This window comes from Odontesthes bonariensis, chromosome 4 (genome assembly GCF_027942865.1).
Source record: "Odontesthes bonariensis isolate fOdoBon6 chromosome 4, fOdoBon6.hap1, whole genome shotgun sequence".
In the NCBI taxonomy this organism is placed as follows: domain Eukaryota; kingdom Metazoa; phylum Chordata; class Actinopteri; order Atheriniformes; family Atherinopsidae; genus Odontesthes; species Odontesthes bonariensis.
In genome coordinates, this window is record NC_134509.1 from 13,903,223 (window position 1) to 13,924,057 (window position 20,835).

The following is a 20,835-nucleotide window of genomic DNA, read 5'->3' on the forward strand; positions in this document are numbered from 1 at the left end:
ATTAGGCCTAGATCCCCCAACTTGCGTGATTAACGTGACTTTCTGTGGGTTCAGTCTTCAGTGGAGAGCAGACTGATCATGTGAGATATTCATCATTTAATGACCCCAAACTTTAGAAGGAAGGAATCAGACAATAGCCTTCAAATAGTGGAGGACTTCCACAGCATTTGTAAGACGTTGATACCTGAATAAGACTAATTTTCCATAAGATATCTTGTATTTTCTAGCTTTTGTTCATCTGAAATTGTTTTATAGTTATGCTTAAATTGTTTTCTTGCTTACTCAGATACCATTCAATGTCATTCAGCAGACTTGAACTTTGGAAACTTTAACAAAAACTGTCAGTATTGGGCCAATCTACCATTACTGTATAAACACATATTGACACTTCTTGCTGTTGATTACACAGATAATTAACAAACACAGTGTTATGATACAAGCAGGGAATTTTATTTGATTTGATCTTGATTTGATCTTCAAAAAATTGTCATCAAAGAAAATACACAGTTACAAATACACAGTCAATAGTGATTCATACTTTTCTTTTAAATAAAGCAAGCATAATCTGCTGTCTATGAGATGCAAAGTAGAAAAAAAAAGAAAAGCAATTAATGAACTTTGCAGTGAAGCACAACCCAAAATAAATAAGCACAGAAGTTTGGTGTGAATTCAAACACTTATTCGAACAAGCGATGCCTCGGCTCAACATGTTTGCTCGCCTCAATCATCAGACTGTAGGCTAACCAAAATAATACTCAGGTACGAAGTGCGAGCGAGAAGGAAGTGTCTGGCTTTGTATGTTCTGAACTGAGCATCTGAGCAGTCGAGTTTAGATAAAACAACAATTAATTTCCCGGAAGATATTCCTGTGGCAGAGGAGGAGAGGACAAGGTTGGAATGGAATACATTTTGGTTTGCTCGGGTGCGTTGATCGAAAGAGTTTCATTTAAACCTAAAAAAGACAGATGAACATTCAAAAGGTTGGAAAGGGTTATTTTTGCAAAAGATCACAAGAAACTCCTCTATGTTGCAAAAGAATTGGGGTTATTTTTGTATTTCCACAACATTCATACCTTCATCAACTCTTCTTTGAGATGGAGAGATGTCTTCTTCCTCATCTGGGCCCAAGTCCTCGATGAGGAACTGATCAAGGGCGTCTCTGCCTTGTGACTCGGTGTAGAGGGTCTTCACCTGGGGTGGAGCCGAGGGAGGAGCAAGAGCCACAGCTGGAGCAGAGTCTTGGGACAGAGCTGGTGCTGAAACAGCATCAGGAGCTTGTGCTGGTGCTGGTGCTGGTGCTGGAGCTGGAGCTGGAGCTGGAGCAGGAGCTGGAGCTGGAGCTGGAGCAAAATCTTGGGACAGAGCTGGTTCTGAAACAGCATCAGGAGCTTGTGCTGGAGCTGGAGCTGAATCTTGGAACAGAACCGGAGATGTGCCTAGAGTTGAGTTTACTGGAGCAGGACGGATCAGAGGAGGGCCAAAGACTAAGTTTTGGACAGATTCAAACACTGGTGCAGGAGCAGGTGCAACAAGGAAAGAAGCTGGCTGTGATTCCACGGCCAGTACCGAGGTCAGAGAGCCCGGTATTTGATCAGAGATGAATGCAGCTGGTTCAGGTGCCACCACTACAGCAGGACCCTCCTGAGTCACAGCTGGCTCCTCCTGAATGACCGATAACTGTGGCTCAGGCTCAGTCTTCTTTGGCCTCCCTCTCTTCTTTGTGCCACTCTTGTCCCCAGCTCTTGACCTTTTTCTTTGGATCTCCACCCTGAAAGAGCATGACACTGTTGTAATTAAGCTTGACAACAGTGGACATTGACACAGCTCTGTGTGATGCTTTTGCTAAGCTAATAGTGCAAAGTCCTTTGCTGAGATCTGGGGTGTCAACAGACTGACCAGAGCAACCTTTGGTTTCCTATTGCTCCATATTCAATATAAACCAGAGGAGTGATAAGCAGTCAGGGAGCTGATAGTGTTTTTACCGTGTACTGTAACGTATGCTGGTACAATGCAGGCTGTAAAGTGTTCACGGGTGAGGTTAAAACTTCCACTCCACTCTTGACTGCATGAGCGCAAATATTTACTGTATCATATCACTGTACTAACACTGACAGTGTTTTTCTACAAATTTACCCCCAAACCCACTGGTTAGTTTCCTTCTCTTCTGCCTCAGCTTTTCTCTTTCTGAGAAGGTTCCTGTCTCGCAGTCGCCGACGGATCCCTCCTGCAAGCAGAAACCATGTTTATATGCTGCAGGGTAAAATCAAAGAGACATGGAGCTGCATTTGTTACCCACACACACACAAAAAGCTTGCTTTATCATTTTTTCCGCCCCTCTAGCTGCACACTTACATCTATAAAAGACATATTGTCACACTTGGTTTCTATGTACAGTTACACAGACAGAGTGAATTCATCAGGGATTGTATTTGTAATACTGCTCAGATGTTGATCAAAAGTCTCTCTGTGCCTGAACTGACAAAAAAAAAAAAGATACAACGCTGCATAGTAGTAAAAAAAAACGTCCACGTCAATTTTATTTCAAAAGAGCAGAGGAATCTATAAGAGTTACCTTCCTCCTCATCCTGGTTTTTGAACTCCGACTCTTGGTTTTTCTCTGGTTGCGACGTCTCCTCCATTCTGAGCCCTGCTTTGAATGAATTCATCTGAAGGCGCGCAAATACAGCAAAGAAGACAGAACAGCTTCTGACTGTTGTCTCTTCCCACCCCCTAGAAGAATTATCTGGTTAACCATTACCATAGTGCTGGGAGAGTTCTTGCAGCGTTGGCCTTATCATATTTGTAAAGCTGGAGGAGTTGGCACAGTACTGTCAGAGGAAAAGAGAGAGAGAAAAAAAGAAAGGACACTCGAGCAAGTTGTGCGTTGGGGGAGGGGGTGTGCAGTGTATGAGAGGGAAGAAATGCATGGTAATGAATGACAGAAGATCATGTAGGCAATGTAGACTGCATGAAAGACAGCAGCTGATCATAACCCAATACAACCTTTAGCTTGGCAATGGCAGACTGAATTTGGAATACAATTCAAGATTTTAACCGCTTAATGAAAGGTAGGGTAGGCTTTTTTTTTAATGTTTTGTATATTGTTCGAATCAAAGCTACGGTCCAAAACGCTTACATGTGGCTTTCCATATACATAGTCATTATGATAATTAGTAAAAACACGCAAGAGGTGTCTTTTGAGGTAAACTAAAAAAAACTTTGTGTTGCAAAGCGAGAACTCGCGTCTTCTAATTGGAGCGGAGACATACCCGTCTTATCTCTCAGATGGAGCGCCGCTCAGTTGGGGAGTATTCTCAATCTTCTCACAGCACATTGAGTCGTGGTGTGTGTGTACGTACGTGTGTGTGTGTTTGAGCCACTTAGAAAAAAAAGCTACCCAGCAGAGTAAATAACACTCAACTGTCAATTGACTCCAGCACTGTAGTGGAAATGCTGAGGGGTTCCTTTAAATTCCCAAACTTCTGTGTCCAGGAGGTGGTCGCTCGTGGTCTCCACCAAAACGAACAGCGCGTTTCTGTGAATGAGAATTTGAGAGTGCAAAGAGGCTGCGCTGGCATATATAAATGTACATAAACCGTATTTTAATGAGCAATACTGTCCAATTTTTGTTCAAATTAAAAAAAAAAGAAGAAGAAGTTTTAAATCATTTGAAAACTGCAATCATCCTGTGTCATGTTGACGTGCAGCTGGTCAAAAGATCAGTTACACACTACAGCTGATAAGCACACAGACACACTGACTGGACTCTTTTCTGGTATGCTCAATTGCCTTGTATCGTAGTATTACCATTACAGCTAAAAGCAGAGAGGGCTGTCAGTCACACACAACCCCAACAGCTGAGGAATGTCTGGGCAGATATACCAAATATGCAGTCTTTGATATGACAACGCCATCTTCAGGCCAAACACGGGGTATTAAGATGGCACGCTGTATTTCCAACCTTTAAAGGAGACCACGGCTTAACAAGCATCCAATTGAGCCATGCTCACTTTTACTTTAATCCGAGGGGAAAACTTGAACGACCTGGCTCGGTGATACTCAAGTGGTCTTGTACTTTCAGGGCTCGGATGTCTCAGGAAGTAAAGGGGTGGGGTTCCAGGGGGTGCCCTACCCTCCATGTGCGTACACACAATGCTCTCTTTACTGCAAACCAAATACACCCCCCTCCTTTCTAGTGATGTGTCCTAACGGAGAAAAAAAAGGAAAGAAAGAAAGACAGAAAGAAAGAAATCAGGCATTTCAATTCCAAATATACATCACGGAGTTTATTGGTCAAAACGTACACAAGGAGCACAAATTTGCCAGAAGAGGCTGATTTTCAACAGGTTTGAGTCATACACAGAACACGCTTTCTTTATTGCGTTACATGTTTGCTCCACTTACACAACTAGCATAAGCCAAATTCAATTAAAAAACCACACCGAACCAAGGTTGGACTGGTTCATGAAGTCGGACATAAACAAAGTTCCACTATATATGACCTACTTTTATCGACGTCTAATTAGTTGGACGCTATTTTCAGCGACGGTGTTGCTGTATATCTTCAACGCATCTTAGTTGGGTAAATCTGTTTGGTTTTTTTTAAAGCCAAAAGTCTCACGTATACACACACACGAAAAAATAAATTACAGTTATTTCTTTTCAGTAATAAATTGCACCATAACACCGTTTCGGGGCAGCGTCATGTTTTCTGACTGCAATGCCCTTTCAGAGTCGATGGGCGTTTCTGGACGTAGATGGCGCTGTTGAGCATACATTTTGTTTCAGTCCCGTTTCCCTCCATGGTTTCCCCTCTCTCCGACTAACTTAGCGTTTGGCTCAGTTCATTATACAGTCCTATATTCTCCCTCCATAAGGGCATCTCTGCCTTTGGACTGAAGCTCCCACGAAAAACCCAAGAGAGAAAAGTTTAACTTTCACAGGGGAGGATGGACATGAAAAAGAGGATCCACTTGGAGCTAAGAAACAGGACACCGTCTGATGTGAGTCGTGCTTTTTTAAAAACCAACCCTTAGTTTTCTGGCTAGCCCTGTTAGCTAGCTTGCTACTTTTTTTTCGCTTTGCGAGTGACCTGTGAAGCTAATGGTGACCACATGGGCTTTAGATTGTGTTTCTCCTTTGTAACGGGGCGGAAAACACTCGTACAACAAGCTTTAATCCTCGATACTGTTCTGGATTGGGCGTAGAAGGGGCAAACGAGAGGAGAAAAGCTATATTCAATGGTTACTTTCAAACGGCGATTCCCCAGCTTGCTGACATTATTGCAGTGCTTTAACCGTTTCGCAGCCTCTTTGGTCAGCGGTGCACACACGATACAGCTCGACTCCACCGTCTCAGCTCAATTAGTAAACTTCTTTTTAACGCCGATATATTGGGGAGCCTGCTTCCTGCACACAGCGCTATATTTTATACAGTCCTTGGGAGCCATGTTTGCTGCTAGCACCACTGCTGGAGACGGGCGATTTTTGTCACAAATACAGTCAGTCACTCCCGAGTGTTCAAATGGAGTTTAACGAAGGGTAAAAATAAGATCAGCAGTCGTGTCCACGCGTTTCTACAGAGTACAATAACGTTGCCATTAAATGGCCAAATTCAGTAGCGGTGGTGTGTGGGGGGGAGGGAGGGAGGGAGAGAGGAAAAAGCCATCCATACCACGAGCAATTCAGTTACTCTTAAATCTTAAGACAGCAGATACAATCTCGTCCCAATAAACAACCACTCCTGTATTTGTTGATTTGCTTAAAAAGGCAGGTTGAAGCCCTGACCATTCTCTTTTTTTTTTTTTAAAGGAATGCACAGCCATTATTCCCGTAAATAGCTTGTATAGTCACACAGCAATGAGTTTTCCCCTTAAAATCTGAGCGAGATATCGCATGCTTTTTGAATGAAGTCCGATGCTCCCAGAATTCAGGATCAGACACCATTTGTTCCCGCCATATTACCCCGATCTCTAACACCAGCCAAAGACAACAACATCTGTTCGAAACGCAACAATGTCTTTCTCCAGCTGTTGTTGCTGAAGCAAAGCGTTTGCATTATTATTATTATTATTTTTTAGCTGAATTGCTCGATGTGTTGTTCAGTGGCTTAATTTCACCGACTCAACCTGCCGGAGATCCGGTGCACCGCGCTTCATGCGTGGGCAACCAAAAACTCGACTGCCGGCGTTTCCGCTCGACTCATGCATGAATTAAAACGAGTTTAAGACCCCCAAATAATTTTGTTAATGTGTAAGTAACTGTAATCGCTCATTCTAAACAGCACTTTCCGCCATTGGAGGGTTCAGATGGACTGCATACTGTAGCTCAGGAATCGCCATGTTGTCATTCTGTCGTCTTTGAAGCCCTGGGAGAAAGGAACCGTCTCCATCTTTGTTTTTTCACTAAATTTCCACTCTCTTTCCTTCGCAACTTCGACCTGAGAGCGATTCTTTATCAATCTGGCAATATCGGTCGTTCGCTCGACGAGGAATATTCCACTTCCCCCACGAAAGGTGGTCTACCGAAAAAGAAAGGCTTTTTCTAAGGGTGTATTCGCAATCCTTTCCGATGCTGTTGTGCAGTCTAATGGCGGCAGACAGACTTCTCTAGCTGCTCCTCTACCGCACGGCAGCGTTTAAAAGGGGCAATGGCTAGCCTGTAGCGAGCTAGCTCCCCAAATCATTGCATTTGTCATTAGCGACTGCATCAGCAGGCCATGGGAAGCAGCTGCTTTGCTCTTCCTCGTTACTCGCAAATCAATAGATTGTCTTTGGTGGCTGAATGAAGCGCACAGTGGCACAAAGCTTTATAGAGCGAGACGCACCATTTCATTTCGGTGTTTTACTTGGGTAAACGCGTTCTTTGAGGGTTGACAACAACTTTTTTTCCTTTTTTTTATGCAACATTATTGTCCAACAAATAATTGCGCAACCCGTATGAGCTTAAGAGGCTCAGGCTAACTCCGCCTTCAGATTTGTTTTTCTAACATTTAAAGCAACAAAAAGTGTTTTTAAGAGGAGACGTTACACGTGAATAAAGTTTTATCCTCGTGTCTCTGGCGATTCCCTCCATTTTTTTTTCATCACAGTTTGTTTTGTTTTTTAACAGACTATCCGAACTAAATGTTTTGAGTTTGCTACATTTGTTGGCATGCAAGTGATATCCAACTAAAACAAAATTACCACTTTGCATACATTGTCACAACAGAAATCCGAACATTCGACAAAGCCACATTTAAAAATGATTTGATTACATTTTTTTATAAAAAAAGACTGTTTAGAAAGTCATTTAACAAGTTTTCTGTGTAGTGTGTAGAATATGCAGCAGTGTCGTAGACTAAACACAGACCTAAATGTTTCTTTTGGGCCCAAATCTCTTATTCACTGTACACCATGTGATGTACATTAACGGTCCCTTTTTCCATGTGTTACGGTTTCGATGCTTGTTGTATTTGCAATTTGGATTTTAAAATGACGTGTTTTTCCAACTAAAACATGTTGAATGTTTAAGAACAAATTGTAGAAATTGCCAGTCTCGTACTCTGAAGAGGTGGAGATGGCGCTGACGTGTTTTTCTTTGTTGACATTCCAGGTAAGAGAACTCGTCCTCGATAATTGTCGATCGGTCGAAGGGAAAATCGAAGGCCTCACAGCTGAGTTTGTCGACCTGGAGTTCCTCAGTTTGATAAATGTTGGCTTAATCTCAGTGTCCAACCTGCCCAAATTAGGAAAACTGAAAAAGGTAAGACCCACATTTCACCCTCCCGCCTCGTTCTCAGGAAGTGTGATGAGCGTCTGCTGGACCGGTCTCTCCGTTTACTTCTCTTGCAGCTGGAGTTGAGTGACAACAGAATCAGCGGCGGCCTTGATGTTTTAGCAGAGAAACTACCCAACCTCACACATCTAAACCTGAGTGGCAACAAATTGAAAGACATCAGCACGTTGGAACCGTTGGTATGTGTCCAGATTTTCCATTTAGATGCAGCGCAAAATCACGGACACCGTGTCCACACCTGTGCAGATGTTGTGCTGGTGATATTTTATGTCATGTTATTGTTCTGTTTATAGTTGAAAACAATAAATATATTTGGATTATTTAGATCAAATCCGGGCTGCACGATAGTAGGAAACCATGTTATATGATTGTTGAATAGTGCAATGACACTATGAGGGGGGGCTGCATTCCTCTTCTGCCTCTGTGCCCGCTGGTTAAAAATGACGCAGCTCTAATAAAATCACATGGTTATGCCTGTATCATATGATAGAATTCGCTTTGGTATGAGGGTTTTATTTCTGCCAAAGACCTTTTACTGAACAGAGTGCATTTACCATTGTTGTCGTAAGGGGCTGTCTGGGATTTTTCTTTATTTTGCGATCTAGTTGATGTTTTTTAGGAAATCACTTCATCCAGAGAATCGGTTCTGTAAACCAGGCATTGTCCTAAAGTGTCAGAATACACTCAGAAATCTTAAAGGGATACCCGACTGAAGGATAATGGATAAATCTGTGGTCCGATAGTAAATCTAATTTCTGCGTGGACGTTGGCAGCTTGTTAAGTGAACGCCGAGCTGAGTGTCGGCTGCTTCTCACAGCATATCGCCGCATTTGATCAACAGAAAAAGCTGGACAACCTGAAGAGTTTGGACCTGTTCAATTGTGAAGTAACAAACCTCAACGACTACAGAGAGAGTGTGTTCAAGTTGCTGCCTCAGCTCACCTACCTGGATGGCTATGACATGGAGGACAGGGAAGCCTCAGACTCTGACGGAGAAGTTGACGGAGACTGCGGAGATGACGATGAAGATGAAGGTATGAAGTTCTCGGCTTTTGCCATCGGTGACGACCCGTGTTGGGGTGTAGATGACAGATTTGCTGCCAGACACAGTGATGCCAGCATGAAGTGTAACTGTAACAACAACACTTTTGAAGTTCAATGTTGCAACATGGTGGTGTTCAGTTTGTATTTAACTTTTAAAGGATGGCCTGTTTTTCTTATTTCCACTGGCAATAAATTGGTGCTTTTTATACATAAATATCTTTCATGTTCAAAGACTGGTTTCAGCTTATTACTCTCAGCCGTAGTGCTTTATTGCGAATAAATAAAAAAAAAACTTCATCAGTTAGTCACACTGTACTGGGCGTCAAGTTTCTTCATTAGGAATAATATAAAAATGGTAGTTTATTGTTGCTGCTGCTAGTCTGCGTTTGTTTCCACTTTGTGTCTGACTGACTGTTTTTTTAACCTATGTATTGCAGAAGGAGAGGAGGAAGAAGATGAAGATGGGGAGGAAGAGGACTTTGATGAGGAGGATGATGATGAGGAGGATGAAGAGGAGGTAGAAGGAGAGGAGGATTATGAAGAAGTCAGCGGTGAAGATGAGGTAAAAAAAAAAAAAATCTTGGTTGTGTAAAACAGTCCGGAGGCTTTGTCGCTGTGTAGTTCTCTTCCTTTTTGTAACTTTTGAAATGTTTGCCAAGGAGGAAGACTTTGGTCAGGAAGGAGAAGGAGAAGTAGATGAAGAGGATGAGGAGGAGGATGAAGATGAAGAGGGTAAGTAGCTCCATTAGGTGCATCTGCTCCCATTTGGAGCTTCATGTAGTAAAGTAACTCGAACGAATATGTCTGAGAACCGAGGTTCAAAATGACCTCTTCCAAACTCTCACTCTTAGAAAATCATAAATGTAGCACAAAGCTATTATCAAACACATCATAACCGCTCTATAACACGGGCACTGCAGGGTTACCTGTTCTTTATGTTGGACTTTCATCTGTTTTGTTTCTTTTTAAACCACTTTCTCACTCGGCTTCTTTCGCAGAAGTTTAGATTGCAGCTTCTTTTTGAGTTGCTTCACTTCTGCTTGTTCTTTAAAAGTGTTAATCCCTGTGTTTGGATCCCTTCAAGGACCCCTGGTAATCTCTTGGAAACGCTTTTTCAAAATTGACTGCCTTTCCTCAAATCGAGGCCAAGGCCTTTTATTTAGTTGCATTTCATAGGGTACAAGGCTTGTATGTCAAACATCGTCACTATTGTGTCTTGCCATATTTTGCTACACTGTCTTATTTTAACGCCTCAACACTTAACCTGGAGTGGTTCGCATTAACACTTGCTCATAATCTCTTTCATCTTTGCGTTCATATGCCAGTCAGCCCCCACGTCTTATTTATCCCTACGGGAAGCCCATAATCAGGATAGCTGTTTTCAGTCTCCTTCTGTTGTTTTTATTTATTTTATTTATTTTTCCCTCTCTGGAATTTTCCTTGAGGGCGGTGAAAGTTTACGTTTTGCGGTGGATTTTGGGGGGACGACGACACACTACAACGTGTGACAGAAGGTCGAATAAACGGAAGCAGCGAACAGGCTAACAAACTACTAGCTTGACAAGCGGCCACTTCCGATGCCGTATCGATCAAATTAAAACTCCTTCTGAGTTGAATTGGATGGAATTCCTTTTGTTCTCAGCAGAGCTTTTACTGTGAGGGTTGTGCACGCTAACTATGTGCAGCAACTTAACCAGATAGACCCAAAGTTATTCAGAATGCATGAATCAAATAGCACCACTTTGATAGAGGCTTAATACAGTATAACAAAAATATTAAAATGACAAGATTACTATACTCTATTGATTTATAAAAAATAAAAATCCTCCTTCCTTTCTAATGAAGGATAATAATTTTCTCGCATTTTGATTCAATCTAGTTTTCGAGGACATTCAGCATCTTCAAACAGACAAATATTTGGCCCAGATATCTTTTATCTGGGATGAGTAGGGATGCAAACGACTCACTCTGTGCCTCATCTCAATTCTTTCTCGTTAATTTGTGATGAGTTCGGTAACCGCCAAGATATGAAGAATCTATTTGAGTGAGGAGGCGGGGTCCCGGATGACGGACGGAATCCATAATGATTCCTCAAGCGGCTTTTATCAAAGCTGAGCGCCCATTTGGTCGCTCTGTGAGAAGTTTATCGAAAGTAATTGAACCCGATAAGAAATTCCAGCATGTTCGGTGAGCTTCTACCAGTCCTTTGGTCCAACAAACGCCTTTGGAGGAGCTCCACGATAAAGAAAAGTCTGGAGGTGCACTTTAAAAAAAAAAAAAAAAAAAAAAAAAAGATTCACATTGTTGACTCTAAGGCCGATTTCAGACTAGAGCGTGGCGTGGCGGCAGCGAGACGACGGCAGTCTTAACGCCGGTTATCAGGCGGTGTGTTCTACTTGGCTTTTCACACCGGACAGTCCGCGGCCGCGGTAGTTCCGCTCCATCCCTGTCTGCATTCCCCATTCATTTCAACGGGACACCGCCGGCCGCTGCCGTCCAAATTCCGCTCGAGTTCTATTTTCCAAAAGCAGCGCGGGGCGGAGGCGTCTCCCGCGTCGGTGTGCAAGGACAGATCTGTTTTCATGTATTTTCGCCTCCGCCGGTGAAAATAGCTTCCGTTCCGCCAAGCTTTGCCGCCCTGGTCTGAAATGGCCCTTAAGTGTAACGTGACACAGGCGTGAAATAAGTAAAACACACAGTTACCAGTTCCTGAATTGTTCCACCATATCACAAGTTTCCAACAATTCTGCTCTTGTAAATTTATTAGAACAGAACTTGTGACGACTTAAGGCCCACTGTGTAAAGTTTTACTGCCATAGACCGACTATGTAAAACACAAACTAACCTATTTTTAAGTCCAATTCAAAGCAACCGTAAAGTTGACGTGGTGTAGATCAAACATGGAGCACAAATGATCTCGTCAAAGCCTTTTTAAGTGTATTTAAAGAGGATTTTATTTCTGTTAAGCTGAGGTCATAATTATTCTCTAGTACTTAAAGTGTGAAATTCTTATCAAGAGTTTGATATAATAAGTCGAATGAACTATTTATTGAATCATATTTCGCATAACCTTCTCATATGATGGTCTATCAGGTGTGCACGGTCACTTTTTTTAAAAAGAATGTACATGTTTACATTGAGCTCATAATCATGGAACTTTATAATGGACAGCAAAACGTGACTTTGAATGCCGCACAGACCCCCTGATGTCTGGAGTTCAGTTTGTAATAGCTGGGCAGAAATGTGTAGCGTGGCTATTTCCACAAAGTCCAACAGCTCAAGACTGCACTCGGTGATGTTTTGCCGCGTTAGTGCAGAACACTGAAGTTCTGTGGCCGTGGCTCACTGACATCACATGATCCGCATTTCTTCTTTGCCCCCAGAAGCAGAAGCTGGCAAAGGCGAGAAGAGAAAGCGAGAGGCAGAGGACGAGGACGATGACGACGATGACGAAGACGACGACTGAAAGCTAAACTGAAAACGAGAGCCTACCGAGTTACCACCTTTTTTGCCCCCACAAACCCGAACGTCCACCCTCCAACAACTCGCACCGCCTTTGTAATCCACGTCTACCCCCCCCCCCAGCTCTGCGCTCTTTTTATGGGGCAAGACTGTACCGGATGGGTGGGCCGAGTGGAGCTGCCCCCCCACCCCCACCCCCTCCTCTCCCCATGGAACTGAGAGCCACCCAACAACCTCCAGCTCACCCCTCCCATTGTCCCCGAGGTTCTCAGGCAGCCCGCCATTCAGCATTCCACAATTTCACTGTCGATCCCTCTTTATGTATTCCCGTGTGAGGACTTTGGGACTGGTATCTAGTTTTGGGTCTGTGCTTTTAATATTTCGTTGGATGAATTTTCTTCTTTTTTTTTCTGTTGTTGTCGTTGTTGGGTTTATTATTTCCCCCCTTTTTTTCTTTCATTTTTTTTCTGTTCCTTATTTTTCCCAATAAAATTATTGCTATAGCAGCTGTGCAACCCGCAGGCCATGGTTTTTTGTGTGGCCGCCTGTTGCACAAATCAAGGTTGTAGCTACATTTTTACTTTCTGTATGACAAAACAAAAACAAAAAAAAAAAAACCAACTTTGTAAATAAAATGTTAACATTTTTGGCTTTTCCTCTCTTTGCTCTTCTGGTGTCCCAAAAAGGATGCAGTCATGTGGAAATGAAGTTAAACCCCTCTTTTAGTTCTGAGGTTTAATGGGTAAGGACATGAATAAACAGATCATCATGGGGCCTCATGTTCAAAGATTTGCATGGATTTCCTACTGAAACATGGCGTTTGCGTCGTAAACGTATAAAAATGTACGCTCAAAAATAACCAGATGTATGAATCTGCACGCATGAATACAAGCACATTTCCTTTGTACATCCCAATCACCGTCCACACCCCTATTTAAAAATGCAAATCGTATTTATCCCTGCTCCTGAGATTCACCTCTGCACAATTAGAAATTTTAAAAAAGAATGTCACGGAAAGTGAATTGGAGGTGCTACTCTCTGAAGTGGAAGCGCGCAAAAATGTGTTATTTGGCACGCTGTCCTCCGGCATAAGCAACACGCAATAGCAGTGGGTGGGAGAGTATGTGTGAGGCTGTCAATGCTGTGGGGTCAGAGAAGCGCACACAAGCAGAAGTGAAAAAGAAGTGGTCCGATATTAAGGTGGATGTGAAGCGGAGAATGGCTGCCCACTGCCAAAGTGTGACCAAAACAGGCGAGAGTTGGCGTAATTATGGGTGACACTGCTCTCTCAGGGGTGGTGGGAGCACATGTGGGTGACTGATTAACCCCCCAAGGTATAACGACACCTATGTATTTGTGTAACTCACAACAAAAAGCTCGCTCACAGCCCCATGAGATGGAGGTTCGTGCGCAAATGCTGTAGGCTATGTATGGTGTGTGGTCTGAAATCTGTTCAATTTAAATTTAAACATGCCAACATATCAAAGACTTTAACTCGTGTTTGGTTACTCAATTTATTTTTTTTAACACAGGAAAGGACACGAAGTTGCATCCACGTGCCACAGGCTCGGGTGATTCCTCCGGCGGTGCTGCTGCTGCCGCCGTCCGCCCGACTGGTCGTGTCCTCACCCGTGCTGTGCTGGAGTCACAAGAACAAATCGTGAGAGCAATAGGCGGCATAAATGATCGCCTAGATCAATTGATAGGCGTCCTCACAAATATTGGCGAATCAATAAATGCATTGGTGAAAAAGTGAATTGTGCCTCCTTGCCTCTTTTACACGGTTGAAATCAAAAGTTGCCGGGCCAGAATGGCCTCCTGGGTAGGATACACATTCATGGGTCCAGCTTGTAGTTCATCTGGTGGGGGGGTATGCTGCTCTGGCAGTGGTAGCCTATGACGTGCCGGTTTGCCACATTGCGGAGGACGCAGCACGCTTTCTCGGTACTGTACAGCACCATACCCCCAGTCCTGTCCAGGCAGCGCCGTCCCTTCAGCAGAACGATTGACCTCTCAGTGACTGACCAAGTGCGGGAATGGAGGTCATTGTACCTCCGTTCTTGGTCAGTCTGAGGGTTGGTGAGCGGGGTCAGCCAGCTCTGAAGTGGGCAGCCACGGTCACCTGGGGTCAATTGAAAGCAGACAAAGTTAACTGGATTTACAGTTTCCATTCGTCAATTGTATACATAGGCTACTTAGATGGATCACATACTATTGTTGCAAATTAGTGCAGAAGTGCGCTGGGGAAAAGGTGAGGCTGATTAAGACATTTCCCAATTTTACGCACGGGGTTATTAACATGAGTACTTTGCACACAGAGACAATCAGGGGCTTAAGATCTTAAGCTGTAGTTTAACCAGCCAAAAAACAACAAGTTACTAACTTTAACCACTGACTAGTAATGATGCTGTGAAGACGGGATAGAAACTGCTAACCATGGCAACATTTACTTGAGTGTCTCAGTGAGACACCAATGCATATTAGCAGCACCTGGTTGATAGCCTCTATATCACACTTGGAGATTTTTTCCACATTATTCCGGTATATTTGTTTAGTTTTTGTTATTAAAAACACAGTGTCATGTGTTGTTTTTCATCTGAGGTTGTGTGAACCTGACTTTAAGATCAGATAAACCAGGTGGTTTATTATTATGTCTGATACTGAAAACCTTAGAATTGAAAGAGTGAGGCCTATTTTTTATTTTTTTACCTGACCGTAGAAGGTTGAGTGGTGGCTCGTTTCAACATATTTTCTTCAGAGACGGTGAGTGAAGAGACAGAACTCTGAAAGGATAAACTTACATGGTAATCTTTATACCAATGTTGCATGCCCATATGTGCATTCAGAGAGTTAATGGCCAACGTTCTGTCCAGTAATGGCGTAAGGAATGTTTACAAAAGTCTATATTCCATGAAAAATGGCCTTCATACGAAAGTTAATCTGCTGTTGCAGCCACCCCAGTTAGCTAAAAAAAAAAAAAAAAAACTGGCCACCTTCCAAAGAGGGTAGGTTATTGTTTTCTTTATGTAAAAAAACCCCAAAACATTGACAAATTCAGATTGCTGAAGCCACATTGTGGCTATGGCTTAACTAATGAAGACACTGAACAGTAGAATGGGGTAAATTCAAAGCAAGGGTGGACAGAAGGAGACATTACTGAGTCTCGTGTCCAGTTCTTGACGTCTCCCCTCAGTTTTGTGTGCTGGTATGCAGAGTACCATTACTTTTTCCATTTGGTGGACTGAGAGGTAGTGGTCATCCTGCCCAAAAGGGTATTTTTCTCTAGACTAAGGAGAGCCGTGGATTCCTCCGAGGTACCGAAAAGACAAGTTTAGGCTATAGTGTGTAAAAATGACCTAAAAAGTTCAGCTAAAGTTTTTTGGGGTTTTTTTTGGCTTGGGCCTAAACGGTCCGAGAAAGACAAATAAATCAGAAATCTTTCTAACTTGCAGTTTTAGATCTGTATCTCAGTGAGACACTGTCAGCTGGAATAGAAGAACTTAATGCTAAAACCATCTAATCTTAGGAACACGGCCTCTTTATGTGACTAATTGTCACGATTGCTGTGCAAACACAATCACTTTGCTCATCAAAGCGTAATCAGAGTGCTCGTGGTTGTCAAACCTTGATAGGAGTTTCAGTTTTTGATTTATTAGCCATTGTTCAAGAGTTGCAACGAGCCAAGTTTCCATTTATTCCTCAGTGTGACTCAGGGAGAACATGCCAGTCAGCGTCGCCATGGCAACCTTTACTTGAGCTCCCTGCATACAGCTGAGTTTGAAAATATTTCAAATGCAAACGGATTCATCACATTTCAACAGCTTAGGATGCAAATTAAATACATTTTTTAGTACAGTCTCATTCAGATGTCATTTGGAAGTTCATTTTAGTTGGATGGATTTTATCTGACATGTCATTAAAGCACAACAAGACACCATCAAGTTTAGAGTTTACATGACTTTGAGAACATTACATAGACAAGGAAATGATCAGCCTGATATTCAAGTTGTGTTTACATAGGATGCAGCTATGTTTTTATATTGCGTCTGCACACGCATATGTAAGTATTGTGCTGATGCTGATGTATTTGCAGTTTTAGAGTTACACCTGAGGTACAGTGAGATAACCTCAGCGTAGAGGCCAGTGGTGTTTAACATCTTCACTGTTAGAGCACTCACAGCCTCACACAACAGCCAGTAAACTACATTAGAGCACTGTAGAGAAACAATAAATTATTTCAAACTTTTAAATGCTGGTGCTTCTTGTAGAACTCCTGTTTGAAGTCTAAATATCAATAAATCCCATTAAAAAAGGTTGTTTCTACATGTTGTAGCCTTAGACTCCTTCAAGTCAGCAATTATGAAGGTGTTTGCACAGTTGAGTGAAAAGCTTCACAATTCCCGTTGTTTGGAACAAAATATTTCTTACACAGTAATAAAAAAAAAGTTTAGTTTCTTAAAAGACCATTTAAAGAAATTCTGATATAATCACATAACCGTGTTAAACTGAACCAAAGTCAAGTGCAGGGAGGCCCACTCAAACTCAGCAGTCAAAGTTTTATGAAAACGGTGAATGCCACTAATCTTCCCATTGTAATGGAAGGCGCCGTCAAAGTATGCTCCAACACCAACAGGCCTCAGGCATGGATGCATGTGGCTATATTCATTTGGCTTGTTGGATTATTTTGCAGCACATTCTCTGAAGAGCAACAGAGTGATCATCATTTTCAGAGTTGAACTATTACAACTATGAAGGATGATAGTCATTGTATAACAACATTATGATGATTCAGCCATAAGACAAAACAGCAACAAAAATATTCATGAAGAATAACTTTCCGGTTCCACTTCACAGAACTTATTAAGAATTCATACCAACTGAAGATTTTTGATGCTGAAATTTTACTCTGTTGATTGACACAAGGTACAATAAGATCAAAAGACATGAGAGGGAAGGCGTTGGCGGGAATTCCATTTAAATGTAATAATAACAATAATAATGATTTGGTTTTGTATAGCGCCTTTCAAGTAACCCAAAGTCGCTTTACAAAAAGGAGATGGGGCTAGGGAATAGAGGAAAGAAGAGGGGAGGGGGTAGAAATGGGGATGGGGCCAAGGTGATTAAGGACCATAGGCCTCAGTGAATAAGTGGGATTTGATGTGCTTTTTTGATTATGTACAATCAAATCCAAGTAGCCATTGATTTCAACTTTGGAAATTCTGTACTGTATTAGTAGTATAGGTTGGTAGACCCACAAGAGCTCAATCTTCAACAGATTGACCAAATTGGATACAGAAGAGCTAATCTCTTCCTGTAGTCTTCTCAGATTCTGAATTTCCCCTAGGTAATATTAGTGGCTTTTTTTTTTTTTAGTTAGGTAGTACCAAGTTTAATATGAGCAGTGAGTAAAAACAGATGGAAAAGGTTACACATTTATAATCATCCTCACGGACTAGCTTTGCTCATCTGTGCAGAGGTCTAATCGGCCAGGACAACATACCTCATGTTCACACCTCGTTTCTAACAAACTTTGCGGTGCTTGACAGTTTGTGAATCCTTCCCAGTTTTCTACATTTCTGCATGAAAGTGACTGAAAACATCATCAGATGTCTTAAAACACAAGTCCTAACAAGAAAACAAAGACAAACCAGCTACAACGTGAAGCAAAGATCTGATATTTTGCCATTTATTTTTCAAGCAAAAACACTTGTGCAGCGAAAACTGCAGCTAAATATTTCTGGCAACTGTTGATTAGTTTCTGCACATCAGTCCATCTATTTGTACAGAACAACCTAAACACTGAAATCTTAGCAGATTATATTGCATAAAATGCTCTAGTCAGGTCCTTCCATGACATATGTTGGACTCGGAAAATCCAAAACATCAGAGTGATCCTTTAACCCTTCTTTGGTAGAGCACCTTAGGCCAACAATATTCTTACGATAGTCAGATAAATACTTTATGCCGATCTAAGTTGCATTGTGTTGGCATGTTGACATACAGCTCCAGCTTTCTTTTAGTTGAGTTTTTGCAGCATTTTGTGACACACTCTGCTGCTTTATGGCACGTTCTTAGGCTCTTCTAGTATGTGCAGAACAAGACAGCTGTGGTGAAAGGAAGACGCACCAAGGGAAGAATCTGACTAATGCTCTGGGTATTTTTAGGGCTTTGTTAGGGCGCAGACATTGAAGTTTGCTCTGTAACATGGAAATGAGAATACGGATCAAATATCCTACATGCAACTCATGTAAACACCATAAACAGAGTACGGTCTTATGTAGAGTTTGGGAAAAATAGTTGGAATATTTCTGTGCACGTACATAAATGTAGCCAATGTCTTGCCAAATGAGCTGCTTTCTCCTACATTTCAGTTCATGGGTGGATGCTGAGGTCATTTTTGAACTGGTATTCTATTTGCAGGTGTTTTTAAGAATTAATTGTTTCATCAATGATGGCAAACAGTTATGACCTAGATGCTCCAAAATGGGTAAAAACCATGATAATACCACCATTGTTTCAGATAACATTCTTGTACATTTGTTTTGGTCTAATCTGTCCTCATAACATTTTCCAGCAGTCCTCTGGTTTTGCCTATGTGATCTTTAAGCAAACTACAGACTGTTCTCAGAATGTTCTTACTTTGGAGAGCAGTTGCTTTTTCCTCGCAGCCGTGCGTTGCACGTCACTGTGGTTTAGTGTCCTGGTGATGGTGAACTAACACTAATCAATGTGACAGAGGCCTTCAATTGTTTAGAAGTTACACCGTTGTACTTGGTGAATTTGCGGATTAATACAGAACTTGCTCTTGGAGTGATCTTTCCTGCTCGACCACTCCTGGGAGGATAAGAATGATCACAGAGTTTCTCCGTTTGTACACAACTCTACAAACTTGTTGTGAAGCGCAGACTTTGAAATATCCTTGTTCTTTTAACAAAACACACTCAAACTGTGGTGTATACAGTCAAATAACTGATTGTTATTACACTGATTGAAGCCACTCAATTCTAATCCTAAAGGTTCAAAAGTTTAAGTACCGCTGCACACAGTTGTACGTACTCTAGTGGAGGTTCCAAGATTATCAGGCTCCAAGATATCAAATGTGTCATGGTGGGTCTTGGATAAGTATGTAAAAAAAAAAAAAAAAAAAAAAAAAAAAAAAGAAGAAAACATATACACAAGATATCTCAGATATTTCCATGTACATTCATAAAATTGGAGACTTGAGTTTTACATTAAATTTAGTAAAAAAAAAAAAAAAGAATCACACAGAATAGTGCCACCGTCAGAGAGCAGGACAAGAGATGATTTTTCTTGAAGGTACTTCTGATGGGTAAAGGGCAACAAATTCATCTTGGATTATTAAAACTGTCTGAAGAGATTTAAAAAAAAAAAACAAAAAAAAACAATAAAAAAGCAATTTCATCACAAAATATGCATGTCCTTTTTATTTGTTTACTAGTTTTTGCCATATTCCCCTGTGATATATTCTCAACAAAAGGTATTCAGTGGAAGAAACAGTACTGTTAATAAACATATTTAAACTGCAACGACTGCAGCTTCTGCGTCTCATTTTGGGAGACATTTCCAGGTGATGACATGGTGATAACATTTTCTACATATGCATTTTAACTCTTTACCAGCATTATAAAGGACAAGTACATTTTTACACAGATGACAGAGTATCACATGATATCAAAACCTTTAGATCCTGGCAGCCTTGCAACTGTTAAGTCTCTTTCTCGGTCTGAGGTGAGGTCATTCTCTTTGGTCCCAATGATACCATCAGCTCTGTTGGTGCTAATCATGGCAGTCTGTCAACTAGAATCAAGCGGTCATTTTCAATGCTAACCTCTGTTTTGATGCTCAAAGATAAGCTTGTTTCATCTTATGTTTCCAGCTTAAGATGATTTTAAAAAGCTGATTATGTTTTTAGTTCCTGGTTTACAAAAGGTTGTGCATCATGCTTTCATCTGCTCTCACTTTGACTGCAACGGACAACACGTACAGTATATTCAGGCACCAGTCAGAGCTCCCTCCACCATCTCCAATTGGTCCAGAATGTGGATGCTGATTATTCCCACGTCACTGTTACAGTATAAACTTTTTTCCTTAGAAGTAGACCTATGATCCCAAACCAAAACTTTGGCATTGATTCAGCTGCTAGAAATGATTCTGTAATGGAAAAGAAGAAAAACGTGGGTAAAAACCTATTACCTCAAACTGTTTAATTTGTTCAGTCATTTTTTTCCCTTAAGACAGAGCACTGGCCGACTATAAAAACAGCAGTACGGCTGAGATGTGTGCACTGACAGCAATGGATGGAGTTTAAAACAGGCCAGGCACTGCTGCTCCTGAACTAAAGCTGTGCTAGACTTTCCCACAACATGTCAAACGGGTTACACACATCACAATTACATTGAGGACAGGGAGTCTGCATGAGTGCTGGTAGGTGTGGCAGTTTCCATGTGATGCGATTTGACGGAACGTGGCCAATCTAGAAAATCATTGTCGTGCTCGTGCCTCTGACTAGAAAAGTGCAGACATGCATGGTCAC

The 20,835-nt window shown here is 41.8% G+C and overlaps 2 protein-coding genes across 11 annotated transcripts; one reads left to right on the forward strand and one right to left on the reverse strand.

Moving 5' to 3' along the window:
* Window positions 1-428: 428 nt before the first annotated feature.
* On the reverse strand, window positions 429-6,661 carry hemgn (hemogen). 9 transcript variants are annotated; one of them, XM_075463086.1, is made up of 7 exons: window positions 6,321-6,660; window positions 4,011-4,205; window positions 2,759-3,535; window positions 2,573-2,647; window positions 2,134-2,224; window positions 1,074-1,768; window positions 429-952 (listed from the first exon to the last, which is right to left on the reverse strand). In XM_075463086.1, the coding sequence occupies exons 3-7, from the start codon at window positions 2,796-2,798 to the stop codon at window positions 846-848; spliced, it is 1,008 nt and encodes a 335-aa protein (XP_075319201.1). In that variant the 5' UTR covers window positions 2,799-3,535; window positions 4,011-4,205; window positions 6,321-6,660; the 3' UTR covers window positions 429-845. The 9 variants fall into 9 exon arrangements, with proteins under 9 accessions (XP_075319201.1, XP_075319198.1, XP_075319197.1 ...); XM_075463083.1 differs by having other exon boundaries at window positions 3,962-4,205; XM_075463082.1 differs by having other exon boundaries at window positions 3,883-4,205.
* Window positions 4,782-12,484, forward strand: anp32b (acidic (leucine-rich) nuclear phosphoprotein 32 family, member B). Of its 2 annotated transcripts, none has more exons than XM_075463090.1 (7): window positions 4,782-5,003; window positions 7,593-7,742; window positions 7,832-7,954; window positions 8,617-8,809; window positions 9,257-9,381; window positions 9,479-9,551; window positions 12,206-12,484. In XM_075463090.1, the coding sequence occupies exons 1-7, from the start codon at window positions 4,950-4,952 to the stop codon at window positions 12,283-12,285; spliced, it is 798 nt and encodes a 265-aa protein (XP_075319205.1). In that variant the 5' UTR covers window positions 4,782-4,949; the 3' UTR covers window positions 12,286-12,484. The 2 variants fall into 2 exon arrangements, with proteins under 2 accessions (XP_075319205.1, XP_075319204.1); XM_075463089.1 differs by having other exon boundaries at window positions 4,783-5,003; window positions 12,203-12,484.
* The last annotated feature ends 8,351 nt before the right edge of the window (window positions 12,485-20,835 follow it).